Below are 17,979 nucleotides of genomic sequence, written 5' to 3' on the forward strand. Positions count from 1 at the left end.
CGCTAAAAAAATCCATGAACTTCTCCCTCATGGGTTCCACAAAGTGGACACCAAGTATTGCGAAGGGCAATATCTAATGAAAGGATCTTTTGCCTGCCTTTTTTCTACATGCTAGAAAAAATAAAAAGCTTGCCACGTCAAGCACCCGGTTTTTGGACCAATCCAGTTAGCCCACAAAACCGAAGACAGCTGGCTATTTTAGCTCACACGTCCAGTTCTAGTTCTGACTTGGTAAAATTGAGACACATTTCCTTTTCAATCCTGTTTTAAAAAGACTTTGGGGATTGGATTTAATTCGAATCGGATTCTCATGTTTCTCCTTCAATATTACATCATTATCTTATTAGTATTGATGACATGGCATTATCCATTCAATTTAGTTTTTATTTTAAGATAAAAAAGTATTTAAAATTGATGAAAAAGTGCTACAAATATTACTCTGTGAAAGGAGTATATAGCTTGGTACGGTTGATTATGATCAAAATCTTTTATTTATTTAAAATAATATTATATACAATTTTATAGTGTGTAAGTTCCGAACATTTTCATTAAACAAAATAGAATTTATTATTAAAAAACAGTTTTTTTTCTTACTAATATCAAATTTATCTTTTTTTTTTAAAGAGAGTTGATAAAATTTATCAAGTCAAGACCGTACAAATATTTTTTCTTTTTATCCGAGTGCCGACCTTTGTTTTGTGTTCTATCTCTTATCACAATTTTCTCTCGACGCCAAAAAGACACACACACGTATATATATACACACACACACATATATATATATATATATTTATGGGTGAAAGTATAGGGAAATTTCCTGAAGATCGCAATCTTAAGACCCAATGAAAAATAGAAAAAGAAGATCACAGAGGAAACGTGGCAAACGTAATAATGCATGGGGACATTACAAGCACTCAGTCTCCAAATATGCTCATTCCTCGTAAGTGGAAATGAGTTTTTTCTTTTCTTATTTTTTTAATATTTTTTATTATTAAAAAAATAAAATATATTAATATATTAACAAATATATTCATTTAATAATAATATTATCATTTTCCTAACGTATGGATAGAAAAAGGCTCCTGACAATCCACGTATACCGCCAATTTTGTGGAAAATGATGACCAAAAGGAAAAGTATGCAGCGCCTATTAAAATAACGCGTGCAAGATGAGCCACGGGCGTTTAATCAGCCACACTTTTCTTACCATTTCTAATCACGTATGCATATCTGACGTAAGTTTTTTTTTTTTTATTCCATATATGACGTAAGTTTTTTTTTTTTGAAAGGATATCTGACGTAAGTTGAAAGTGATAAGTTGCTCTTTTACCCGTACTAATGCATCGGATTCCATCATAATTTTATAATTACGTGTTTGGGTGAGAGTAGTATTAAGATGAGTAACCTCCTGAAAAGTCTTGCACCCCTCGGTTTTTATTTTTTAAAAATTAAAAGTTATAAAATTTAAAACTTAAGTAAAAAATAAAAAAAAAATTGATAAAATTAACTTTTATTATAATATTATATCTAAAACTCAAAAGTGTTTATCAATAAAAATGAATAAAATAGAGTCATTCCGTGCTACTTTAAAATGTTAAAGATGCCTTGAAGCTTTTTGGTATATTAAAACTTGTCTGGGTGATAGTGTTGTAATGAATGATGTTGATAGGCAGGGAAAAGACAGACACGGAGCCGATTTGAGCAACCTTTAAAATAATGTTGCTCGACAAAATATTGAGAAAAATAAGCAATACTCTCAGGTCCCAACTAAATGTTGTCGTCACATGTCCCTCGTCCCAATTGACTTCATTAGTAAGCGTGAAAAGGCAAAGGCTTTGGGTTTAAATTTCCAACTGGACCATTTCCATTTCCATTCCACGGGGAAGCTGCAGTGCGAGTAACCTCTGAAATTCCCAAGAAATCCATCAAATGTAATTAATATAAATCCATAACTCTTTCGTCCTCCTCGATCGCTACTAACCCAACATGGCGAGAGAAAATCAACCGCAGTTCATCCTGGAGATCGTTGTGCTTTCAGCGGAGGGACTGGAGACAACGGCCTCTTCTTTTACTCTCTTTTCACCCCGTATCAGACCCTTCGTCGCCTTCACCATGGTACCACCCGGTCCGAAGAAGTGTCGCGTGTACAAAACAAGGGTGGACGATGAAGGAGGGACCAACCCCAGCTGGGGTGACAAGTTCCGTATCCCTCTGGACGCCACTTTCTTAGCAAACAGATACTCCGCCATTTATCTCCGGTTATACACCAAGAGGCTCATTGTGGGTCAGGTCCAACTCGGTTGGTGTCAGATTCCGGTCTACGATATTGGGTCGCCGCCGGTTGGGCCCGTCCGGTACTTGAGTTACCGGCTGCGGGTTCGAGACGGTTCAAGATGCCATGGGATTGTCAACCTTGCCATAAAGTTAGAAAGTTTAGCCTCCGTTGCAGGACAAAGTGTTGTAGCTTCGGTGGGGTCACCGACAAACGACACGTCTCGAACGGTAATTGGAATACCGGCAACGTTGTTCACACGCATGGGTGAGTGTGAGGGCATTATGTGTGTGTCAAGTGTCACCACAAGTTAGATCCTAGTTGAAAAGATGTTTGAGTGGTTTATGAGTGGAAAATGTGAAAGAAAATAATTTTTCTGCGTGGTACCAAACATACCGTGTCAATGATTTGGGGGTGAAGTCTGATTGCTGCGCAATGGCGTCATTTTCTTTTGTCCCTAGTCGAGAAAAAGCTTGACCCTTTACTAAAGACAAAACAACTTCTCAGCCATTTAGTTGTTTATGATTTGATGGGGTGTACTGTTGCGTTTGATTGGCTTGCTAAATGAATGTTTTTCCTAGTTCAACTTTTATCCAATTTCAGCCATGTGTTCACTTTTGCATTCTCTTGTTGGATTACTACCCGAACATTATTTGTGTTTCCAAATGCATTTATTCACATTTTCTTAACCTCCTCAGACAAGCCGCATCATTCATTATTGTCATGGGCGGTGACACGTACGGTTCACCAAAATGGACTCTTTTAATAGATAAAATTATCCTCATTTTATCATTAACTTGACGAGAATACTTTTTATTTTTAAATAAAAAATTAGTCTGAAATCTAAAAATTAATTTCGGAATATGATCTACTTCAATCTGAAGGATTGCCTTTATTAGTTTGAGTATCAACGGGTGTTTCTATAACATGTTCTGTTTCTTGGAGTAATCGAAATCCACCCAAAAAGGCTTAATCAATATACAAGGAGAGTAGAATTTGCTGCCCTAGCTCACATCACAGTAAGAGCACTTCAAATTCTCCTCCCCATTTTCGCCACCACTAATGAAACCAATCTTATTCATCCATGTAAAAAAAGCAAACCTCTTTGACAATTCTAGATAGTCAAGTTGCGATGGGGATGAGCAACCCTCGCACATATCTTGCGATTGGACAAGTTTTCGATAATTTGAGCAATAATCCAATTTGGAAATCTTGGAGGAATGAGCTTCACCAAAAAGATCTCTATAAGAAGTTTTACTCTTTCCAGGCTCCAATATATTTTAGGATGGCATAGATGAGAACAATTATGATTCTATGCAACATGGTTGCAAACTTGTTGGTAGCCATTGACGTTGCTCTATTCTTGGAATGTGCAGAGAGAGAAGAATATCAGAAGGGGTTTTAGGTTGGTATTAGTGTTGATGCATAGAGAGAGAGAGAGAGAGAGAGAGAGAGAGAGAGAAGCTGTTGAAAATAGAATATGAGAGAATTTGAAGCCAAATGGGTACTCGAGGAAGGGGATGGAATTGCAACCTGGGTACTTGAATTGAAGCTGATTGGAATTGCAACCTGGGTACTCGAATTGAAGCTGATTGGAATTACAACCTGGGCTGATTGGGTACTCGACGAAGAGGATCCTCTCTTGAGGAAGGAGATGGCGATGTCAATGCCAATGGGTTGCTGTGCAAGTGATGGCTACAACAACGACTATGTTGACGGTGACGACAAGAGGGAGAGGGCAACAGGCGACATTTCATCAAAGAATGGATTTTACCCCTTGGTTGCTCTGGGAATCAGAGGTACGGAATAAATTTCTCTTTGATGAAACGCTCTGTTTATGGGTGGTAATATGTGACACGACCTGTTAACCCAATACGAACACGACACGATATAAGCGGGTTTGAGTTTAGCCTTATTGGATTTAGGTAATAACCAGTTGACCCATTAAGACATGATTGTTTAACGGGCTACTAACGAATCAACTCGTTATGACCCGTTAAGAAAATAAAAAGTACACTTCTGTCTTTCTATCTAAGAACATAAAAAGACAGAACAAAAAACTTTTATGATTGGTTTGTATCCTCACACATATTATAATGCTATTTGTAAATAGTGAGGACTTTGGATAAACAAAAGGATTTGGTTATGGGATAATAAAATTATAGATAATTTGGTTTATATGAGCGCAAAAAATAAATTTAGACAAGTTAACTGAAAATATAATGGAGTTAAACATCAACAAGAGCAATGAGGACGTTACACCATCTTCTGAGTTCATAATTGGTTTAAATTTGTATGTGTATTATCATATTTGAAATTGTAATATTAATATTTACAATGCACCATGCACTATGCATGACTTTGTAAGTTTGTTATTTTGTTTAATTTTTTATCATATCTTAAATTATTGAGATTTTCATTTTAATTTCGATATATTTATTATTGGATTGTAATTTTGTAACTGTGGTTAATTTTATATTTTTTTATAGACATTCTGATTTTAATATTTATATAAAATTAATCAGGTCAAATGAGTTAACAGAATGTGTTCATGTCCATTAATATAAACGAGTTAAAATATATCATGTCATGTTAACTTTTTTGTAAGATTCACTAACGGGTCGTGTCGTGTCAATTAGGGGTGGGCAGCGGGGCTCCGCACCCCACCCCCATTCGCCCCGCTCCCGCACGACGGGGCGGGGTACACCGCCCCGCATCTAGATTCTAGTCCCCCTAGCGGGGGCAGGGGGCAGGGACCCCTCACCTATATATATATATATATATTATATATATAAACATAAATATTTATATATACAAAAACATAAATATATGTTTATATATATAAATATATATTTATATTTTACAAATTGTGTATATATAAATATATATATTATAATTTGTTATACTTGTTCACAAATTATGTATTAGCAAATTTAAAAACTATATATTTTAAAAACTATTACATTACAACTTACACAAAATATGTATTAGCAAATTTAAAAATTACATAAATTTTAAATTATAGTCATATTTACAAAATTTAAATTTACAATTTAGATCTAAAAATATTTTTTTTAATACTTTTAGATCTAAAAATAATTTTTTAAAATAATAAAATATAGTTAATATTCGAAGTGAAAATCCCAATCCGCCCCGCACCCTGCCCCGGGGATGCGGTGGCGGGTGGCGGGGAGGAAAACCCCACCCCCGCACCATGCGAGGCGGGGTGGGGGGAGGGGGCTACCCCGCACCGTATGGGGCGGGTAGCACCCCTAGTGTCAACCTATTATCTTAATAGATCGTATTAGTGTTTAGAATTTCGATACGAAACCCTTAACGGGTCGTATTTGAGTTGACCCATTAACTATAATACACATGCCTTGACACGACACAAACATGATCCGTTAATACAATTTGACACCCCTAACTCTATTTCATTTATAAATGAAACCCTTCCGTCTTAGTGAGGCTTGCAAAGCAGTCCACATCAAGAAGAATTATTCTATTGTCGTAATCAGGACAGATCAAATTAGGTTTGCCAGATAAGTTTATAGCATTGGAGAACTTACCTTGAAATCACCTTGAACACCAACGGATCCTTCCCAAACTGAGATTCCCAATGACAATTTTTTCTTATTACCACCCTCAATACCAACAAGCTCTTACAATGTTTTGAGTTCAAATACGCAGTTCGTTTCAATCAGGGGGTACTGAACCTCAACAAGCGAGTAAATAGGGACATAGAAGAGCCATTGACTGTAGGAAATATCAAGTTGTATATTTGCCCCAAACAAATAACATTTGGAAAGGAAACGCCCAACAGATTTTGAAGACAACTAATGTGGTGATCGATCCATTGGCAAACACCCTTGCAGACGAGCACGAGCACTCCCAGACAGATTCCAAGGCAAGGACAAAGAGATCTGCAATGTTGAACCACCGCCACGACGATGACGAAAGTAAACCTGCAACTACATCTAACACAGAGAACAAAACCACCACAGTAACAGCAACGGATTTAAAGAGGTTGTGTAGTCTATTGACACGCTGCACATAAAGATACACTACGCATTGCTGGCCGGCATGCCATGCATGACATCCTGAGAGAGAGAAGTCTACTATACTTCCTCTTGAGCATGGCTGCTACTCTTCAAAATATTGTACTTGCAGAGCGGACAGGTAGCATTAATGTATAGCCACTTATCAACACAGGCACAGTGGAAATGATGACCGCAAGGAAGTTCTCTAAGCTCAACCCCATTGTCATAAGCACAGAGGCAGATGCAACACTCCTACAAATAATTGTCATTAGCATAATGTCAAATATGCAACCAATCTTAACGTGGGCACAAGGTTCTTATAAACCACCAAAATGTTGAATAGAACTCAGCTTTATAATGAATTATGCTTGATTAGTTGTAGAAAAAGGTTGTAGCATGTGTTTCTAAAAAACGAATATGTTAAATTTCATTTTGCCAAAAAAGAAAGATAGTAAGGAGAATAATGGCAATAATAATAAGACAATATGAGAAGAAAAGAAAGAAAGTTATCCCCCACCCCCCAAAAAAAAAAAAAAAAATTAGTTAACTACATACTGCATCCTCCGGTAAAAGAACATGTTCGGAGGGAGAATCAGTATCAGTGCCACATTCAGTCATTATTCCTCCATGAAGTCCTTGTACATCACCAGCAAGTTTCTCATTATCTCCAATCTTTCGGAATTTGTATTTTGAGAGCTGCTCAATATCTTCTCTTGTAGCACCTTCCTGTTTTGGGTATAGGTGATCAGATCAGAATAAAAAAATAAAAAATAAAAAGATAAGTGGTACAGGCGGAAGAACATCAATAGAAGTTACACTATTCATAAAGCACAAGTTTAGAACTAACAGTTATGTATTATCCCAAGTGATACACCACAGAAGAAACATAAAATATGGGGCAATCAGCTGTAGTTTCTGACACTTCCTCCCCCTGTGAGGCAACTGCATTAACTTATTGAAGTTGGGACCTTCATGCAACTGGGTTTCAAAAGCTCCATGAAAAATAAACACTGAAAAAACTATGAGCTCTATCTTTAGAAAATTGGAAAGTTCAGGGGGTCATATCTGTATGACTCGTGAAACCAAAAAATGTACTGTAAGCTCCATTTACCTGAAGCCTTTGAATTTAAAAACTATCTCAACTAATCTCATTTCATCTAATCATCACAACTTTTCCAAACTTTCAAATAAAATATAATAAACATTTCAACCTTTTCAAATCCAAAACAAAAATAATATTAAAAAATTATATTCTAACGATATTTTATTCAACTTTCAACTCTCATCTTATCTTATCTTAACTTAGCTCACTATCCAAACCTCCCCAACAATATTAGTTTAAGATGTTTTTGAAGAAGATGGCATGCGGGGGGAAAAAGTTTTTCTTGTCATTTAAAATCTACTCAATGCATGTTTGGGGTTATGGTGGAAAATATTGCTTTGAACTTAAGGCTTATAGCTTAGAGCTTAACGTCATAAGCTCTACTATTAGAAAGTTATTTACTGTTTGAAATCCGTATGTCTAAAGCACTTTCAAACATATTATATTTGTTTGGAAATAAATAAATAAATAAACTTTTAGTGCTTCTGAGGGTCATTTTGTCATTATGTTAATATAATGTGGGTCATTTTGTAACGTACAAAAAGCATCACTTTAATGCTTTTGTTGAAATGTGGTTTTCTACTTTTTCTTGGTTTAGAAATACTTTGATTTAAAATTACCAAACGGACAAATTTTCTCACTTAAGTACTTTAAACCGTTCTATCGCACTTTTTAGACCTCCCACTGCAATCCCAAACAAGCCTTCAATATGGGAAAGTTGGGCTCTAATGAAAATAAATCACAAACCTGGCCAGAAATAACTATGTTGGGTTAATGTTCCCTCATTAGCTACATCAAGAAGAATACAGTCATATATAACTGTCATATCTGTCCTGAGGATTCCACTTGCTTTCTAAAGTGTGTAGATATTCAATTCATAGTGGGACTAGAATAGAAGTGGATCCAAACAACAATTTCTATATATTCACCCATAAAAGTTGTCAAATATCAAAGATCTCAACCAAAAACACTTGAAAAGAAATCAACAACATACGACAAAAACCTACAAGTGGCAGAATAAAACCAGAGTCTCAAACCAAAATTTGGGCAGAGACTAGCATTCCCCCTATTTCCACAAACCAGCACCAAAATCTTTTCAGGGATGACTATTTATCACCACAGTACTCATCCACTCAACTGGAGACCTTCCCAAGGTGATCAAGTATTTTTCTTTATTTCTGCCATAAACAAAATTTGGGTCGGCCCTGCCAACCCACCAAAATAAACAGATTTTAGATGCTCTGCCAGGATAATAATTACAGAATCCACTCCATCATAGCAGGCTTCTCATATCTAACCTCCATTTACTCTGATTCAAAAGTAACATGCTTAGTGAGTGTTGATACAATCATTCATTACCAATATTTAATCAGAGCTTAGAATTAAATAAGGACACGATCAATTGGAAGTTCTGGGTATGATTCTCTTTCTGGTTTCAATTTTTGATCCCGCATTAAACTGATGTAACTTGTAAGGTACTAGAATTGAATATTATTCGCAAACCAAACATAAATTAGTAGCATATGTAACTTGTGTGAGATGAAAAACTAAAGAAGCGTATAAGGTGGTAAAATAAGGTGCTTATGGCAAGAAAGCAGCATATGCAAAGTACCTGGTCTGCCACAGCATATAAAAGTGCTATGATACATGGAAGACAGCAGCAAACAGCAATACCGATGACACATGCCAGTGCAACACAGAAAACGACAAAGAACACATCAAAACCCAAGAAAATTATACATAACCTGCACAACACATCGGATTGTCCAATATAAGATTCAAATGGACATTAAAAAAAAAAAAAAAAAAAAAAAAAAAACGAAGATGCAACTACAACTAAGGCCCCAATTGAATGTTGAGATGAGATGAGAAATTTGTGAATAGTAGTAAAATGATTTGAGTTTAGATGTTTTATGGGGTCTTGGAAAAGAAGAGAGAAAAAGTTAAATAAAAATATTATAAAGTTGAAATATTGTTAGAATATAATTTTAGTTTTGAGATTTGAAAAAGTTGAATTATTATTTGTGTTTTGTGTAGTGCCGGTTTGACTCCTTTCCCTACCATCTTTCCTTCCACTCCCTCCCCCTTCCCTCTCCTCTCTCCCCTCCCCCTATCTTTTTCTTCCCTTGAGATGGAGAGCTTTAGGCAATTCAAGGTGGAGTCCAAAACTTTTGTTTTCTCAAAAGTGGGTTTTGACTGCTTTCGTATCCTGGAGAAAAACAGGTGTATGGCTCTTTTATCTTTTAATCAATAAGGCGGCGGCGTCTTGGGTGGTGAAAATGGTGGAGGAAGCCACCGTGACTAGGTGGCGTTAGAATTTCTTTAGAAAAATGAGGGCCGGTAATGGGGTGCTCGCCCTTCATCTCCTAAGCAACACTAGGGGCTGCTACCTTCATCTGGAGGAGTTCATTAATGGAAGCAGAAGAGGATCTCTGATCATCCCTGAAGGAGTTAACAGTTGCGGATGGGAGGGATTTGCATACAACCTCAAAAAGGTGGCTGAGCGTGCGGCGGTGCCTTCTGCGGATACGTATCGGGTTGGGGAGTCTGGTTTCAGGCCCTCGGTTTCTTACGCCGCGGCCTTGTCTGGTGCAACGGCAGAGTGCAGCTCTGCCGTGAAGTTGACAGATGACAAACCGTATTCCTACCCGGCGGATTTGGAGGAGTCTTCTGACAGAGGCACAAAGCTAGGAGAAATAGAGGGGGTGTTCTGGGATATTAAAGCCAAACTTTCCTGTGTCCTACAAGAAGTTGCCTTTCTGATGAATAAAGTGGATATGGGTCTGAGCATGGCGATGGGACAGGGCAAGGGGATTGCGTCTGCCACACTCCTGTTAGCCGTTGCAGATTTTAATAATATAGGGGTGAAGGTCTCGGTCAACACTGAAAAGAGAGAGTCTAATGGAGCCTTAAGTGTATTCCGGCCAAACGGGCCTTTGGCTGAACACGGGCTCAATGTGCCCCCAAGCCCGATAAGGGTTAAAAGGCCCCAGCTGCAGCCCACTCTCCCCATCCTTTCAGATAACTCTCAGCGGGCTCTCCCATGGGCATCGAGCCCACAACCTCGGGCCTCAAGCCCAAGGCCTTTGGCCTTGCCACAATCCGGTTCTCCCACTCGGGTTGGGCAGGCGACCTGACAACCCGCCAACCTAACTCGCGGGTCTCTTTCAACTCGGCCACGAGCCCATCCCACAGGCACGAGCAGCCATCTCCAGCCGTCGCGTTTGCCGACAACCCTGCCGGCGTCACAAACCTCGCCGTCTGACTCCGGCGATCCTTCCGGCACCGACGAAGCGCGGTCTAAGGGCACGACGGCGGCCGTTTCGCCCCAAACAGTGTCGTTAGGAGAGGAAAACGACGTCACCGTCGTTCCTCTTGCTTTCGAGAATCTGATGCCTGCACAGACAACTCCGACTGGGCCTTCGGAACCCCTGGGCTGCCATCTTCTCTCCCGGTTTGAAGCCCACTCCTTTCCAGCTATTTGCGCAGCCCCCTCTCTGTTGGAAACGTCCGAGCACACTTCAAGGGTCCTCTGCACCGTTGAGGAAGAGGTAGAGGAAGAGTCTGGTTCCGAAGTAGAGGTAGAAGAGGAGGCTTTTTCAGGGACAGATCTTTTGGTGCCCTTCTCTGATATGGAGAATGAAGGGAAGGACAAGGGGAACCAAGGGGAAGATTTCAGTCCAATTTGTACCCTGCCACCAGCATTGCCGTGGTCAGATCCTCAAACAGATTGGGTGTTGAAGAAGGTAGAAGACATTCGCCACTGTGCGGGGATTTCTTGCATTGGTGGACCAACTGACAGCTCTCTTCACAGCCATTGCAGCAGAACAATCTCACACCCTCCGATCCGCCAGCAAAAAAGAAAGGGAATTAAAGAGACTATCATGCACCTTAAACTATGGTCGAGAAGGAAGCACTAGTAGGGAAAGGTTGACCGATAGGGTGAATTTAGGTAATCCATGAAGCCCAAGATCCTTTCATGGAATGTTCGGGGTTTAAACAGCCCGAATAAACGCCTTAGAGTGAAGAACTTAATCCGGGATTGGAAGGCTGACATCATTTGTTTACAGGAGACCAAATTGAAGCATGTTGACCGGAGCATCATTAGAAGCTTATGGAGCTGTGTCTATGCGGGATGGGCTAGCTTGCCCTCAAAGGGCGCATCAGGGGGCATTATTGTGATGTGGGATAAGAGAGTCATTGAGTTGGTGGAAGAATCCATTGGTGAGTTCGTGGTCGCATGTTCCTTCAAGTCTTTGGAGGACGGGTTCGGATGGGGCTTTGCAGGCATTTATGGTCCGAACAATGACAACCACAGGAAACTCCTTTGGGACGAGATTGCTGGTTTGTGCAGTTGGTGGGAGGGCCCTTGGTGCATTGGAGGTGATTTTAACACCACTCGGTTCTCGAGTGAAAGGTCGGGGGACTCAAACACAGGATCAGCCATGACTGATTTTTCAGCCCTAATTTTTGAGCTGGACTTGCTTGACCTTCCCCTAGGGGGTGGCGACTATACTTGGTCTAATGGGAGGGCATGGTCTCACGTGGATAGATTTATTGTCTCTCCATCGTGGGAGACACATTTCCCCACCCTTTGTCAGAAACGCCTTCCCAGGCTTTGCTCAGATCACTTCCCACTCATGCTGGACTGTGGGGGTCTACATGAGGGACGTAAATACTTCAAATTCGAGAATATGTGGCTGAAGACGGAGGGTTTTTTGGACAAAATCAGATCTTGGTGGTCCTCCTATCAGATTCTGGACACCCCCAGTTTTGTATTAGCCGGAAAACTTAAAGCCTTAAAAAATGATTTGAAAACATGGAACATAGAAACTTTCGGGAACCTAAATGACCAAAGATGCACTCTTTTTCAGGAACTGCAATGCTTTGAGGATAAAGAGACGACTTGGGCTCTTACAGCTGATGAGAAAGAAAGGAAAACGGTGGTAATAGCTGAATTGGAAAAAATCACGCTGTTGGAGGAGATATCTTGTAGACAAAAATCACGGGCCCTTTGGCTAAAAGAAGGGGACAAGTGTACCAAATTCTTCCATCGTGTCGCTAATTCTCATCGACGAACCAACGCCATTGAGGTCCTACACTCCAACAGGAGGATTATCTCTAACAGGACAGCCATCAAGGAACACATTGTCCTTTTTTACGACCAGTTGCTTAAAGAGCAACACTCTTGGCGGCCTAAGGTAGATGGGTTGTCTTCGACTCTATCGATGCAGCAAGTGCAACGTGGCTAGAAAGATCGTTCGAAGAAGAGGAAGTGCTTAAGGTCCTAAAAGGGATGGTAAAAGACAAGGCCCCGGGCCCCGATGGTTTCCCTATGGCTTTCTTTCAAGCTAGCTGGGACATCGTCAAAGAGGATATTATGAAGGTATTTCTCGAATTTCACTCTTTTTTGAAATTTGAGAAAAGTCTCAACGCCACCTTTATTGCTCTTATCCCAAAAAGGGTAAACTCGGTAGAGGTGCAGGATTTTCGTCCCATTAGTTTGGTGGGTGGGGTCTACAAACTCATTTCCAAGGTCTTAGCCCAGAGGATGAGCACAGTCATGGGGGAGATCATATCGAAGTCCCAAAACGCCTTTGTGAAAGGAAGGCAGATTCTTGATTCCGTTCTTATTGCTAACGAATGCCTGGAAAGTCTGGTTAAAGCCGGTACTCCAAGTATCCTATGCAAGTTGGATATGGAGAAAGCTTTTGATCATGTAAACTGGGATTTCTTGTTACACGTACTTGGCAGGTACGGTTTTGGGAACAGGTGGTGCCAATGGATGAAACATTGTATCACAACCGTCAGATTTTCTGTTTTGGTGAATGGCACTCCAGAAGGCTTCTTCAATAGCTCCCGGGGTCTACGACAAGGGGACCCTTTATCACCTCTTCTTTTCATCCTAGTAATGGAGGTCTTAAGCAAAATGTTGAATGGAATGGTGGAGCGTGGTTACATCTCGGGTTTCTCAGTGGGCAGCCCCACCCATGGTAACATTTCAATTTCTCATCTTCTTTTTGCTGACGACACTTTGATCTTTTACGAGCCAGTTCCGGATCAGATTCGCTCCCTAAGGGCCATTTTACTTTGTTTCGAAGCCGTCTCAGGACTCAAGGTCAATCTTGCAAAATCGGAAATGGTACAAGTCGGAGAGGTTGATAATCTAAGTGCTTTGGCGGACCTTCTGGGCTGCAAGGTGTCATCCTTGCCCATGAAATATCTTGGTCTCCCTCTGGGGGCCTCTTATAAATCCAAGACTATGTGGGACGGGGTGGTCGAGAAAATTGAACGTAAACTTGCAGGTTGGAAGCGACTCTACCTATCCAAAGGGGGCAGAGTCACTCTTATTAAGAGCACTCTATCTAATCTCCCCACATATTTTCTCTCCCTATTCCCCTTGCCTGCAAGTGTGGCGCACAAATTGGAGAAGATCTTTCGCGACTTCCTATGGGGTAGCTCGGAGGACGTAAAAAAATTCCACTTGATCAAATGGGAAAAAGTATGCACACCCATGGCTAATGGAGGTTTGGGCTCCGCAGTTTGAGAATTCTCAACAAGGCTCTTCTCGGTAAATGGCTGTGGAGATACCACAGGGAACAAAATGCTCTTTGGAGGGAATTATCGACAGCAAATATGGAAGCCTACGGGGGGGTTGGTGTTCCAACGCAGTAAGAGGGGCCTATGGAGTAGGTTTGTGGAAGTTCATACACAACGGTTGGGAAGCCTTTTTTGTTAACTGCAGAATGGTGGTAGGAAGGGGCAACCAAGTTAGCTTCTGGCATGACACTTGGTGCGGCGAGCTTGCTTTGAAGCTCACTTTTCCATCCCTATACAGGATCGCGTCTGATAAAGAGGCCACAGTTGCTGACAATTTGGACAACAACTCAACCTTCACTCATTGGTCAGTCAGATTCACCCGAGATGCACAAGACTGGGAATTGGGAGACTTTGCTGATTTTTACAGCGCGCTACAAGCGTCGAATTTACATGCTGATGGTGAAGATCACATGCTTTGGTCACTCACAGGAAATAAGCGTTTCTCAGTACATTCCTTTAACAAGGCACTCTCGGCACACCCCTACACTGCATTCCCTTGGAAGTGTATTTGGAAGACTAAGGCCTCCTTAAAAGTGGCATTCTTCGTATGGCTAGCATCTCATGAGAGTATTTTGACTATTGATAAACTGAGAAGCCGTGGCCTCTACCTAACGAATTGGTGCTATATGTGCAAACATAACGGTGAGACAGCGGATCATCTACTCCTTCACTGCGAAGTAGTTACAGTTTTATGGGATGACATATTCGCAAGACTAGGCTTGGCATGGGTAATGCCTCGAAAGGTGATTGATCTGTTGGCTTGTTGGAGAGGAGTCCGGGGCAAAGGGCAGGTTGCAGATATTTGGAAAATGGTGCCTCTTTGCCAAATGTGGTGCACCTGGAACGAAAGGAATAGTCGCTGTTTCGAGGATAAGGAGCGTTCACCGGAAGGCTTTAGGGATTTCTTTTACCATACTTTAGTTTTATGGGCTTCCTCTATTGTACTAAATGGCACTTCTTTTACTGAACTTTATGCTGGCCTTCGCAGCTCTTAGCCTTTAGCAAGGCTCTTTGTATACCCCCTGTGTACTCGGGCCTTGCCCTTTTCTTGTTCTAATATATCTTCTTTTACTTATCAAAAAAAAAAATTGTGTTTTGTTTAGAAGTTTGAAAAAGTTTTAATGATTAGGTAATGATTGGATGAAAAAGTTGAAGATTTGAAATTGAAAAGTGTTTGTATTTGTGGTGTTTGGATGTTGAAATGAGATGGGATGATCTTGCAATCCAAATGGGGCCTAAAGGTTCAACTTCACAGAGAGAGAGAGAGAGAGAGAGCCAATAAGTACCAGTAAAGCTGAGGAGAGCCATGCGCTAAAGCTTGACCATCTGCAGATACCCAATAGAATCCAATGATCCACCAGATAAATGAAAACATCGTGTTTGCAGATTCCAGATGCTTTGCAACACTTCTGCGAGGGATAGAAAAACCGATGAGTACATAATGTGCAATATCATATGAAATGTTCCATATAGAGAATCAAATAATAGACAAGTCAATACTGAATATGATGAAGCTCATAATATTTGATGTTATGAATACGAGCATGTGCTCTGCAATCTCAAAAATATAAGTTCATTCACTTTTTTGATAAGTGAATGTAAGTTCATACACAAACAACACAATCCTGATCCAAGAGCAAATAAATCAAGAAAAAATGTCAAAACCACAGTCTCTTTAAATTTCAACATAGCAAACCATAACGCAGAAATGTCTGTGGTAGAAATTATATATATATGGTAAACATTACTTTTCTGCTTGGTAAGTGAGATAAAAATTTTAAGTTTAAGATGAAATATTAAAATATGATATTTTAATATTATTATTGTTTTGGAATTTGAAAAAGTTAAGAAAAAGTTAAATTATTTATTATATTTTGTATGGAGATTTGGAAAAGTTGTAATGATGAGATGAGAATTTTGAGTTTGAGATGAAAATTTTTGTTTACCAAACCGAACCTAAGTAATTATTAGGAACTACTTATAAAAAAGAAGAAGTAATTATTAGGAACTCCCAGCCTATTTATTTATTTTTATTGGCATTGGATGTCCGAGAACAAAGTCATGACTAATCCTGAGGGTGCACAAGTTTCCCACAAGTGCACCATAGGTAATTCAAGGGGAAGTTCCCCAGTTTGATGGCTACTAGAAATTGTTTGCACCCACAAGAATTTGAACCTTAGACCTAGAGAGAGCATACCACCAAGACCAAGGCCTTTACCCCTTGAGCCAAACCCTAGGGGTTCCCTATTATTGGAAACCATGTCATTGAAAACACATGACTATATAAGCAATCTTAATGACAAAGTATCTTGTCATAAGGTAGTACTATCACATCCGTGTTTTTGGATTACCTAATAATCAGCCCTTATAATTATACATCGAGAAATATTTTTACGTGTACAAAAGATATTGACAATAAAACACCCTTTTAATCTTTTTCTCCTTATGTGGTAACATAGGATTGGCAGATAAGTAAAAAAATAATATATTGTTTATTAATCATGAAATGATGATAGCTGAAGGATGCCGAATGTTTAAACAAGTATACCATAGTTTCCAAGTATAACCAAAAACATTTTCATCCACATAATCCAATAAATAAACTGCCTCAATTTCGCAACTTGGGGTAAATGAAAAGTTTCGTGGTTTGGCCAAAAAAAATAATTAAAAGCACAATGGGCACAACCAGAATGCAAAGGAAATATACAAGAGCTCAATAGTGTATTCTATCGCAGATAATACAAGAGACCGGAAGGAATTTATCAAATAACAATCAAATTAACCATAAAACTTGGAAATTTATCTAAGACCAAATTACCCGGTGCCGTCCTCATCCAGATGCTCCGCCAATGTTACGTATTGCCCCGAATCGTCTCTCGACCCCGTGCTCAAATTTCCACCACTTTCCACAGAATTAAATGCCGCCAACCGGCTCCGCCGCCTTCTCTGGCGCTTCCGATACTCGACGCAGACGCAAACCATGTGTAGCACGCATTGCAAAGCGTAGCCCACGATCCAGAGCCTGAGAGGCATGCTTGGCGACTCGTCCCGGCTGAGGACCATGACCGTTGCAGCAACTACCACGAAGGCGAAGTTCCAGATGATGTCAAGGACCACCACGGGTTTCGAGTACGCCCAGTCACTTTGCCTCTCCTCCAACTGCTCCGCCGCGGTCTCGCGCACCAGCATCGACGGCTCTCGCATCATCCGGTGGCCGCTGCTGGCTTGCCTCAGAAACCGAGCTGCCTGGCGCAGGCTCTGCCGCTGAACAAATCGACGGCTCGGATTTGTCTCATCGCCTGACCCGCTCGAGTTGTTGAGCAACGGCGTCGTATCGACGATGTCGGAGCTTGAGGAGGAACGGTTGGAGGACCTTATCGAAGCCATTAGTGAGGAGGATAAAGCCTGGGATTTTTTTCAGGAGTTTGTAACCCTAACTCGTTTTGTCGAGTCGTCAGCCCATGCCGAAATCGGAAATTTCGTCTTTTGGATGAAGAAAAATGATGAGATTTATTTACAGAAATGGAAGAAAATAAAGAAAGGGTTGTTTTGAGGTCTTTGGGAAAATGGAGAGGGCCATCAACATTAGAATGATTTGATGATGTCGATGATGCTCCAGAGGGTTTTGTTTCTGTTTCTTTGTTTTTTGTTCTGTTTTGTCTCGGGTACGGTAGTTCCGATACTTACGGTTTTATCCAACCGCGGTAACAGATGGTACGACATAAATCGACATTCCTTAGCTATTACGATCAGAATGGATCTCTTGTAAGTCGATAATGTATTTACGCGTTCAATTATTCATTCTATGCTCTAGTTATAAAATAGATTTTATAATTTTAAATTTATAAATTTAAATAGATTCAAATATTTAATATGGAAAAGTCTATATGCAACCGCAAGATATCCCCTTCGCGGCCTCGCGTCTACGTGGCATAAAGAAAATGATGCATTCTTTCGTACAAAAT

At 40.1% G+C, this 17,979-nt stretch overlaps 1 protein-coding gene across 1 annotated transcript; it reads right to left on the bottom strand.

Annotated features, from left to right (window-relative positions):
- Positions 1-5,880: 5,880 nt before the first annotated feature.
- Positions 5,881-17,683, bottom strand: LOC122289427 (E3 ubiquitin-protein ligase At1g12760-like). Its single transcript, XM_043096397.1, has 5 exons — positions 16,833-17,683; positions 15,301-15,423; positions 9,027-9,159; positions 6,868-7,038; positions 5,881-6,564 (listed from the first exon to the last, which is right to left on the bottom strand). Exons 1-5 carry the CDS (start codon positions 17,399-17,401, stop codon positions 6,391-6,393), a joined length of 1,170 nt encoding a protein of 389 aa, XP_042952331.1. The 5' UTR covers positions 17,402-17,683; the 3' UTR covers positions 5,881-6,390.
- Positions 17,684-17,979: the final 296 nt, after the last annotated feature.

The sequence above is a fragment of the Carya illinoinensis genome, chromosome 12 (genome assembly GCF_018687715.1).
Source record: "Carya illinoinensis cultivar Pawnee chromosome 12, C.illinoinensisPawnee_v1, whole genome shotgun sequence".
Lineage (NCBI taxonomy): Eukaryota > Viridiplantae > Streptophyta > Magnoliopsida > Fagales > Juglandaceae > Carya > Carya illinoinensis.